General features: G+C 40.8%; 1 protein-coding gene across 6 annotated transcripts in view; it reads right to left on the reverse strand.

The window, feature by feature from the left end:
• LOC125458883 (transforming growth factor beta activator LRRC33-like) overlaps positions 1–6,600 on the reverse strand; it is a 66,176-nt gene extending 59,576 nt beyond the window's left edge. For 4 of the 6 annotated variants that reach the window (XR_007248918.2, XR_009446692.1, XR_007248917.2 and 1 more), the window contains exon 1: positions 6,327–6,423. Coding sequence is in view for 1 of the 6 variants with exons in the window: in XM_048544679.2 (XP_048400636.1) it covers positions 1,109–1,782; positions 6,327–6,422 (770 nt within the window). In the remaining 5 variants the exon portion in view is untranslated. Of the gene's footprint in view, positions 1–694; positions 762–1,108; positions 1,783–6,326 lie in introns of all 6 variants that reach the window. The other 2 variants (XR_007248920.1, XM_048544679.2) reach the window with 2 other exon arrangements.
• Positions 6,601–11,377: the final 4,777 nt, after the last annotated feature.

Below are 11,377 nucleotides of genomic sequence, written 5' to 3' on the forward strand. Positions count from 1 at the left end.
TGTTGAAGAATCATTATGGTTTGAGTAAAAACACTGGGTGTCGCCCATATCTGGGATTTCAACACTGGCACTATTCAGTACATCCAGCCAAATCAATGCACAGCAATTAAAATAGTTTCCACTTAAGTACAGTGTTTTAAGAGTTTGGGACATGTTTCTTGTTATTAAATCTTGAAGAGCATAGAAACTGTTGCCCCGAATATCAAGGTGTTGCAATGGAGAACATCCAACACCATAAGGGAGAAATTCAAACTGATTATGTGACAAATCCAAATCTCTAAGGTGACTCAAACAAGGCAGAGTCACTTTGGTGTATTGCATCAAATTCCAGCTTAAAGAGAGGTATTGTAATGATTGTTCCAAGCCTGTCAAAGCCTGATCTGGCACTTCTAGATGGTTGTTTCTTGAAACATCCAAGTGTACCAGGGGGGTCTGATAGAATGTGTAAGGTGCGAGCTGTGTAATGTTATTTCCATTGAGGTTGAGGTATTTAAGAGTAGGGAGTCCAGAAAAAGATACACAGTTGTTATTATTGTGGGTCCTGTGGATTTGGCCACCATATCCTATGCTTTTGTCTGCCACATTACAAATTTTTACATTATTGTTAGCAAGATTGATTTTTTCAATTTTAGGCAGGGCTTTAAAAAGCTGGGAGGGCAATAACTGAATGGAATTATTTTGTAAGAGCAGGTACCTTAAGGAAAGGAGTTGTTGATTACCTCCCAGCACAGATATATTGTCCAGTTTATTGCCACTCAAGTCTAGAGAAGACAGAAAATTGAGTTCATCACCATCTTCTATAGTAAAATTCTGAAAACAATTTCTACTGAGGTTCAAGAGTTGGAGAGAATCAAATTTACTCAGAAAGCCATGTGATATATCCAGCAGTATATTGTTGCTTAAATCCAAAGATATTACTTCTGATAAATTTACATGGGCACTATGTTTGGATGTCTTATTTAACACCCTAAATTCTTTATATCGGTTTCTTGCACCCAACTCGGCAGAGTTGTTCAGCAGACCAGGTGTTACACTGGCCATTAAATTACTCGACAAATTCAAATGTTTTAGTTGATGTAATTTTGGAAGAAATGGGAAATGAGACAACCTGTTGTGGCTCAGATCAAGCACTTGAAGATGATGTTCATCCTCGTTCTCATCTGTCATGAAGAATTCAATGCCATTTCTGCTTAGGTTCAAGACTTGGAGCTTAGGAAGATGAAAATTCGAAATGCAAGAAAGTGAATTCATGGCCAAGTTCAACTCAACCAAGTTTGCCAAACACTCAAAAGACCCTACAGTTATTTCTGTAATATAGTTATTTTCAAGGAAAATATATTTCAAAAGTTGCATCCCACAGAACATATCAGGGGTCAGTTTCATCAATAGGTTCCCTGACAGATGTATTTTTTCCAGTGAAGACAGATTCTTCAGATGTTGAGACACCGTGTCACTGTCCAAAAAATTCTCAGACAGATTTAGCACTTTGAGTTTCTTCAATTGGCTAAAGGTTTCAAGACCGGATGAAAAACTTTGGCCTAGATGATTGTTTGCCAAAAAGAGCATTCTCAGGTTAGTCAAATGCACCAGAGCCCCTGACATTATAGTCTTCAGTTGATTGTAGGAGACATCCAGGTGTTGCAGTGAAGTGAAATTTAGCAGTGATTCTTCTGTCAATGCTTTGATTGAATTATGGGATAAATCTATTGTTTCAGTCTCCAGCATTGGAAGATCAGGCACTTTGGAAAGGTTTTGATATTGACAGGACACAACATGGTCTTTCTGCCAAATAAGATTAAAAGCAATAAATATTCCTTTTCTCTCATAAGCAGTTTAAACAGTTTAATACCAGTTTAAAACCACTGTGTTTATTATGCACAAATACAAAAGTCAGCTAATATTTTTCAGCATTTTCACAAATTGCTAGCAGTAAGTAAATGCCTTATATTTCTAAACATTATAGAGGGGAAGATTTGACATCTTTTCTCCAAAATGGGACCTCACAACTTAAGAGTCCTAGAGTAATAGAGATGGAAACAGACCCTTTGGTCCAAGTTGCCCATGCTAACCCAATATGCTAAATACGCCTCATCCCATTTGCCAGCATTTGGCCCAAATCGCTCTAAACCCTTCCTATTCACAGACCCATCCAGATGCCTTTTAAAGGTTGCAATTGTACCGGCCCCCAACACTTCCGTTGGCAGCTCAGTCTGTAAACGCACACCCTCTGCATGAAAAAGTTGCCCCTTTAATCCCTATTAAATCTTTTTCCTCTCACCTTAAAACCTATGCCCTCTATTTTCGGACGCCCCCACCCCAGGAAAAAGACCTTGTTATTCATTCGATCTACATCCTTCATGACTTTACAGACCTGTATAAGATCATCTCTCAGCCTCCAACAGTCCAGGGAAAATAGCGCCAGCTTATTCAGCCCCACCGTATAGCTCAAACCCTTCAACCCTGATAACATCCATGTAAATCTTTTCTGAATCCTTTCAAATTTCAAAACATCTTCCTATAGCAGGGAGACCAGAATTGCGCACAGAATTTCAGATGCGGGCAAATCAATATCTGTACAGCCGCAACATGACCTCCAAATTTCTATACTCCATGCACCGACCAATAAAGGCAAGCATACCAAGTCATTTGTCACTATCCTGTCTACCTACAACTTCACTTTCAAGTAACAATGAACACGCACTCCAATGTCTCCTTGTTCAGCAACACTCCCCAGGACCTTAAAAATGTGCAGGGTAGGTGGATTGGCCATGCTAAATTGCCCATAGTGCTCAGGGATGTGTAGTTTAGGGAGATGGGTCTGGGTGGAATGCTCTAAGAGTCGTTGTGGACTTGTTGGGCCAAAGTGCCTGTTTCCACACTGTAGGGATTCTATCATTCTATCTATCATAACAATGCAAATTGGTGATTTCTGCAATGACAGTCATTGAGTCATAGTACAGCATGGAAACACACACTTTGGTCCAACTCGTCCATGCTGACCAGATTTTCCATATAAATCTTGTTCCATTTGCCAGCATTTGGGCCATATCCCTCTAAACCCTTCCTGTACATATATCAATCCAGATGCTTTTTAAATAATGTAATTGTACCAGTCTCCATCACTTCCTTTGACATCTCATTCCATACATACACCACCCTCTGCAAGAAAAAGTTTCCCCTTAGGTCCCTTTTAAATCTTTCCCCTCTCACCTCAAACTTATGCCATCTATTTTAGGCCTCCTCTACCCCAGGGAAAAGACTTTGGCTATTCACCCTATCCATGCCCCTCATGATTTCATAAACCTCTATAAGGTCACCCCTCAGCCTCAAATGCTCTGTGAAAAATAACCCCAAACTATTCAGTCTGCCCCTGTAAACCCTGGCAATATCCTTGTAAATCTTTTCTGAACCCTTTCAAGTTTAATGACATCCTTCCTATAGCAAAGAGACCAGAATTGAATGCAGTATTCGAAACGTGGCCTAACCAATTCACTGTACAGCCGTAACACGATCGCCCAACTCCTATACTCAGTGCACTGACCAATAAAGGCAAGTGTACCAAACGTCTTCTTCACTATCCTGTCTACCTGGGACTCCGCTTTCAAGGAACCATGAACCTGCACTCCAACAACTCTTTTATAAAGTTATAAAGGTATTATAATGTTGTGGAAAATAATTACATTTTTAATTATGGGGACAATTCTTTTTAGTCTATTATACATGGCTGACACAAACAAGATAATCCAATTTAACAAACAATTGTTAGAATCATTAAATGTCTTCTTCCATGATTTTAATAGTGTTGTGAATCTGTTTATTTGAAATTAACCTTTGGGTTAGGGACAGCATCTCTGCCATTGAGTTGCAGAGTATACAGAGAACATAGAACGTAGAACAATACAGCGCAGAACAGGCCCTTCGGCCCTCGATGTTGCGCCGACCTGTGAATGAATCTAAGCCCCTCCCCCTACACTATCCCATCATCATCCATATGCTTATCCAAGGACTGTTTAAATGCCCCTAATATGGCTGAGTTAACTACATTGGCAGGCAGGGCATTCCACGCCCTTACCACTCTCGGAGTAAAAAACCTGCCTCTGACATCTGTCTTAAATCTATCACCCCTCAATTTGTAGCTATGCTCCCTTGTACAAGCTGATGTCATCATCCTCGGACAAAGACTCTCACTGTCCACACTATCTAAAAGTAATCAATTTAACATTTGATCACCATCTTGTATGTCTCTATTAAATCCCCTCTTAGCCTTCTTCTCTCCAACAAGAACAGACCCAAGTCCGTCAGCCTTCCTTTATAGGCCCTGCGCTCCAGACCAGGCAGCATTCTGGTAAATCTGCTCTACACCTGTTCCAATGCTTCCACATCTTTCCTGTAATGGGGCGACCAGAACTGCACGCAATATTCCAAATGAGGCCGCACTAGCGTTTTGTACAGTTGCAGCCTGACATCACGGCTCCGGTATTCAATCCCTCTACCAATAAAACCTAACACACCGTAAGCCTTCTTAACAGCACTATCAATCTGGGTGGCAACTTTCAGGGATCTATGTACATGGACACAAAGATCCCTCTGCACATCCACACTACCAAGAATCTTCCCAGTGACCCAATATTCTGCCTTCCTCTTATTCCTCCCAAAGTGAATCACCTCACATTTATCCACATTGAACTCCATTGGCCACCTTTCAACACAATTCTGCAGTTTATCCAAGTCTCCCTGCAACCTGCAACATTCTTCCACACTGCCCACCACTCCACCAACTTTAGTGTCATCTGCAAACTTACTAACCCATCCGCCTATGCCTGTGTCCAAGTCATTTATAAAAATGACAAACAGCAGTGGTCCCAAAACAGATCCTTGAGGCACACCACTAGTGACCTGACTCCAGGCTGAATATTTTCCGTCAACCACCACTCGTTGCCTTCTTACAGAAAGCCAGTTTCTAATCCAAACTGCTAAATCTCCCTCAATCCCGTGCCTCTGTATTTTCTCCAATAGCCTACCATGTGGAACCTTATCAAAGGCTTTACTGAAGTCCATGTACACCACGTGTAATACTCAAACTCCCTGACAATTCAAGGGAGTTGAACCCAGAGTTCAGAATCTTAAACCTTGAGGGCGACAAGGTGGCTCCGTGGTTAGCACTGCAGCCTCACAGTGCCAAGGACCCAGGTTCGATTCCCGCCTCAGGCGACTGTCTGTGTGGAGTTTGCATATTCTCCCCGTGTCTGCGTGGGTTTCCTCCGGATGTTCCGGTTTCCTCCCACAGTCCAAAGATGTGCAGGCTAGGTGGATTGGCCATGCTAAATTGCCCATAGTGTTCAGGGGTGTGTGGGTTATAGGGGGATGATTCTTGGTGGGATGCTTGAAGGGACAGTGTGGACTTGTTGGGCCGAAGGGCCTGTTTCCACACTGTAGGGAATCTAATCTAACCTGAGATCCTGCAGTGCACTCAGGACTGATTTATTTGCATGGCTCTGCTCACCTTATTTGGTATGGGGTCCCTTTGCTATACATGTATATGATTAGCTATTCTGCTGCTCTAAGGATGCTAATGGCTGTGGAATGAGTAGTGGTCTATTAGACTATAAATCCCCTCATTACTTCAATGGGAGACTGTGAAAATACGACAAACAAACAGATCAAATGTTAAATTGATTACTTTAAAATAGCGGATATGATTCAAATCTTAGAATTTCAAATTTAATTCTACCTCCACTTTTAATTTGAAGTTGCACAACAAATTTTCACACGAAGAACACGATAACAAATCATCACGACCAGAGTCTAACTAATAAGTGATAAGCCAGCAAGTTCACCCGATCTAACTGGCCTTATGCAACTGTTAGTAACACTGCTGCTTGCACAGACTGACTCTCGCTGATGGAAACGTCTAACCGCAGATCAAACCTCTGAACTATGAAAATTCTGAAATTTCTACCCTGACCCAAGTAACCAAAATAAGCAAAAAGGAAGCCCAAACTATCGGTCAAATATATTAATCTAATTTGTTCAAAAGTGATTGCATCACATCTCTCACTCTTAGTGTGAGATATGAATTAAAATGTTCTGATTTTCTCAAAAAAAATTCTTCAATCAGTCCGTACACCTTTACATTCCTTTCATAAAAGCTGCAGTGAATATTAGCTCGGAATTTAAAAAAGTAAAATGTACAAGTGTATATAAAAATGACTGATTTCAATGAAAGAAAAATATATGCAGTCTTAATCGTGCCCTTCCAATTTAAACTACATTTTTTAAAAAATCATGCATTTAATTGAAACGGAGTGATGGCTTATAATGCCTACCTTCTGACAGACTGTGAATCCGGTGTTTGTATCATCACTGCCGCTTTTACCAAGGCAGGACAGTGCCGTAAACCACAGGAGCAGCCAACAATTCATCTCTCCGCCCCAGACAACAATAGAATGACACGACTGCACAGCGTGCTCAACATATTCCTAGATCCTGATCTATCGTAATCGGGGAAAATTGCACGAGCTTGGAAGTCATTTGCGCACAACATGACTTTTGACCCACTGTCCGCGTGTGGGAGAGTGGTCCGAAATAGAATGCACCCCCTACACACACATCACGAGTTTGGTGTGTTTAAGGGATCAGCTTTTTCCTTCCTCGGGCCACGGGTGGTTATATTTTTGGGGTCTGAAGCACTCATAAAATGTTGAGCAGATTCGCTGAATTCTCCACCCGTAGGAGTCAGTCAACTGAATTTAAATAGGGAATTGTTGGAAAGTCTCACGGAGTACTTAACATTTATCGTTTACGTGTGTGTTTTTGGTATTTATATTGTGCATAACATTTGTGAATGTGTGTGTGGAGATATTTTTGATGTGTGTTTTCATTTATTTTATTCATTCGTGGGTTGTAGGCATTGCTTATTACCAGCATCTAATTGGTTCAGAGTCAACCACACTGTTTTGGTCTGTAGGTCAGACCAGGTAAAGGTGGCAGATCTTGTTCCCTGAAGGGCATGTGCCAGCCAGATGGCATTTTCCAACAGTAAAGGTATTATCAACTGTGGTAGCCATTAGGCTAGGTCTTAATTCCACATTTTATTGAATTCAAATTTCACCATCTGCTGGGGTGGGATTTGAACAAATATGCCCAGAACAACAGTTCTGGTTTTCTTCTCAACCACTGCCTACACTGTGTTGTCTATTTCTGTCTGTGTATGCACAGAGGAACAGGAACAGCCCATTTATCCTTATTCAATGAGAACTTGACTGAACCATGCCCTAATTCTATATGTCCTTTACCTACCGTTCGTTTAATAGTGCTGGTTGACAAAAATCAATCCATCTCAGTTTAAAATTAACTATTGTATCTAACATCACTTGCTGTTTACAGAAGGGAATTCCAAAGTTCGACCATGCTTTGTGTGTAGCTGTTCACCTCATTTCGTTCCATAAGGAGCTTTAGGGGCACAATGTAGCATCCCTATCTTGGGGTTCAAATCCACTTCAGGACTTGGTTATCATGGAAGGCGCGTGATAACACAGCCAGTCACATTGATTAACAATCTGCAAACCCTGCTGACCATGCCTAAGGCAGGTGGAAAGAGGAGAAAATTTACTGTCCATTCAGAATGGGCTACATTGCAACAGCACAACCCCTCCCCTCACCCCCACAATTAAAGCACTCCATGTGAAGGTCCTTGCCATGAGCAAATGTTAATCTCATTCTGAGGGACCCCACACATTTCACTCCTGAAAGGTTTCACTCCAATCTTTATATCATGTGCATAGTCCTAGCTTCTTAAAGCAGTAGAAATAGCATCTCTCTAGCTAATTGTTAACCCTAATATCTTCAAATGTTTGATCACATTGCGCCTTAAGCTTCTAAATGCAATTCTAGTTCACACAATTTCTTCTTGTAATTAAATTATTTGATAATTCTGGTAAACCCCAATGTTGCAGTCCCTCTGAGATTAGCACATCCTTCTTAAAGTGTAGTGAACAGAATTTCTCGTAAAATTACAGATGATCCAAGCCAATGAGAGCCCTTGTCCAGGCCCCTGACCAATTACAAGGGCAGCCTGGAAAGTTAATGCAGCCACTATGTCACAGGAAGGATTTATGTATAAATGGCCACAGAATGTTTTAAAGAAATCCATCAGTACTTGTATTATTGAGGCTGCAGCAACACAGGTACAGAGAGGAATCCTGGGAGATCTCCCCTTGCTGGGTCTCTCATTCTTACCATTGATGGACTGAAGAGAGCAGACATCCCACAGTAAGATGGAGGACAAGCTCTTCAACTAAGTAAGCAGGGATGGAAGTGACTGAGCAAGTGACCAGCTGGAGCATAAACCTGGAGACATAGTGCTAAGAGAATCGAAGATTTAGAGTGGCAGGAAAGGAGAGTGACATAACCATTTCAGACGCCAAACCCACACTGTGACCAACAGTGTCCTACACAGCTTGTCTCAGATCAACACAGTTTAGGGCTCAATTCATTCCTCTCTCTCAGGAACATTATATAAACAGCCAACACTTACATTGGTCCTCATTCTACTGCTCTTTTCAGCCTATGCATCATATTATTCAATGGTAAGGAGTTGGAAGGTGTAGCTGTATAAAAGGACCTCTGTGTCCATGTCAACAAGTCATTGCAGATTAACATAAAGGTGCAGCAAGCTATTAGAAAGGCAAATGAAATTTATTACCAGAGGATTTGAGCAAAGGAGCAGTGAAGTTTTGCATCAATAATGTAAATTAGACCATAGCTGGAATATTGTGTGCAATTTTGGTGTCCTTGTTCTGGCAAGGATAATATTGCTATAGAGAATAAAAAGAATATTCACCAGGCTTGCTCCCAGGATAGCAGGAATGTCACATGAAGGCAGGTTAGGCAAACCGTGCCTCTATTCTTCAGACTTTCAAAGAATGAGAGGTGATCTTTGAAACTTCCAAAATATACAGAGAGATAGACAGAGTAGAAGTTTCCCTCGTTAGGGAATCTTGAACAAGGGGGACAATCTAAAAATAAAGGGGATGCCATTTAGGTATGTGTTGTGAACCTTTGGAATTCTCTACCATCGAGGTCAGCCTTTGAGTGTGTTTACAATTGTGACTGGTAGTGTTTTGATTGCTGATGGCATACAGTGTTATGAGGATGAGGTGTGTAAAAGGTATTTAGGTATTTGATCAGCCGCAAACACATTCTGTGGTAGGGTAGGCTTGATCAGTTGATTAAACCCATTGAATCTCATCCTGAACACTCCTTCTGTGGTCAGAAAGTAATAGATTGGAACTTGAACCTAGAGCTATTGTCTCATAGACATGGATGCTACTGAATCATAAGACCTACAACAATCATTATGACAACTCACACTCAGCGGCACACAAACTGATAAGAAACAGAGATATGGAGTGGAGGAGGCAGCGCAATGGGAGTGAACTTCTTGCAACAAAGGCCTTGCCATTAATGCATGACCACTTGGTGCATTGGTAAGGAAGTCTTGTTCAAGAGGATGGAGATGTCAGCAATAAACTGAGACCTCAAGTGTTGGATCCTCCTGAGACACTGATGCTCACACATGGCAGGAGGGCTGGTTCTCTGCCTCCAGATTCCTTGCTGTGTGTCTATTTCTTTTCAGCTGGATCTTGATGTCCACCCCCTCTAGTCTACGGAGGGGCATATAGGTGAAGAGAAGGCAGCTGGTGCTGCTGCTCCTACAGCTTGAGCTGTGATTAGAGCAAGCAGCGGTGCAACTCTTTGCCCAGGACCTTCAACAGAGTGGACAGTAGTAATGCTTAGGCTGTCCCCCACATTGAAGGCTAGCAGTAGGGAAGTGCAACTGTAGATAGCTGACATTCTGGCCACTTGAAATGCCTATCAAGATGTCACCAATCACCTATTGACCATTGGTGAAGCTTTCTCATCAACCTCTTGCCAGATCATCAAGATCACACAATAATTCTTTCCATCATACATTTACCTTTCTCAACCTGTCGGTTTGGAGAAATTACTCCACTGGAATAAGAAGATAACCCCTGGCTTTTTATCTTTATTGTAAGCTATCCATTTATACCCCTCTTACCTGCTTACTCCACACCTCATCTCCAAGCAATATGTGCCGGGGGCTCATAGATGTCTTTTTCACTAAAACTGAGACCTACTGATTAGTTCGGTCTTCCACTTGTTCTGATCCTTGTGGGGAAACCATGAATCAAAATAACCAAAGTTACCGACTATTTCTTAAATAAAGAAATTATAAATGAGGTCGACTTTTTCTAACTTTTACTTTAACATAAATCAGAAACAATGAAACAATGCCAATTAAAAATGAATTAACAAGCGAATAATCCATCAAATAGAAAGGTAAATTTAATTTGAAATAGTCAATACGACAAAAATACATTTTATGCAAAATAAACATTCCCTTCAGCATGTGTGGCAGCTACACAGTACCATAATGTGCTGTTCTTCATTCACACAAGATAGTTCAGGAATCCTATCTAACAACAGTTTTCATCCTTAAATTTCATGAGTATGACTTTCATTACCACAGGATACTCCTATAAACGTGTTCTACCTCATATCAGACAGTTCTGGTTTGCAACTTTTGTTTCAACTGACTGAAAAATAACACCCTCAATTATGTTAGGCCAGTTTTTGGAAAACACCCACTTCTTTAGTGTGTCTAAAACATTTGGACCGCTTACCAGACTTAAAATCTTTCAGCTAACTTGTATAATATCATCAAGGGTTCCTTTTCTCGCTAACAAAGAAATTAATCTCTTTCTGACAATGATATGCCAGATAAAATGGTGGGGGCTGGTACAATTACAACATTTAAAACGCATCGAGATGGGCATATGAATAGGAAAGGTTTAGAAGGATATTGGCCAAATACTGACAAATGGGACTGGATTAATTTAAGATATCTGGTCAGCACAGACACGTTGGACTGAAGGTTCTATTTCTGTACTATACATCTCTATGACTCTATGGCCCTATGATATGCTCCTTCTCATAAAAATTCTGTATTTTCTCTTTCTCTGCTTTCTTTTTGTGCCTGCATTTGTGCCTTCACCAGTAGCTCCTCTGTGCCAGCAGTCATATGGCCTTTTTTTTAGCATCCATCCTGTTGACACAGCTACTAGGTTAAGAGGCACCAAGTCATAATGAATAGTATTTATTATCATCCAAGGACATCACAATCAATCTCTTTATTATTGATGTAATCTATTACAAGTCCTTCATAAATATTCATAAAAATAATTCAAAGGTATTTTTATCTGTTTTGCACTGCTTTGAAGTCAAAGGCTTTAACACAATTTTTCTCCTTTCACTAGTATGCTAACTACACTAGCTTGGGCCAAACTATCTCTAA

This window comes from Stegostoma tigrinum, chromosome 15, assembly GCF_030684315.1.
Source record: "Stegostoma tigrinum isolate sSteTig4 chromosome 15, sSteTig4.hap1, whole genome shotgun sequence".
Lineage (NCBI taxonomy): Eukaryota > Metazoa > Chordata > Chondrichthyes > Orectolobiformes > Stegostomatidae > Stegostoma > Stegostoma tigrinum.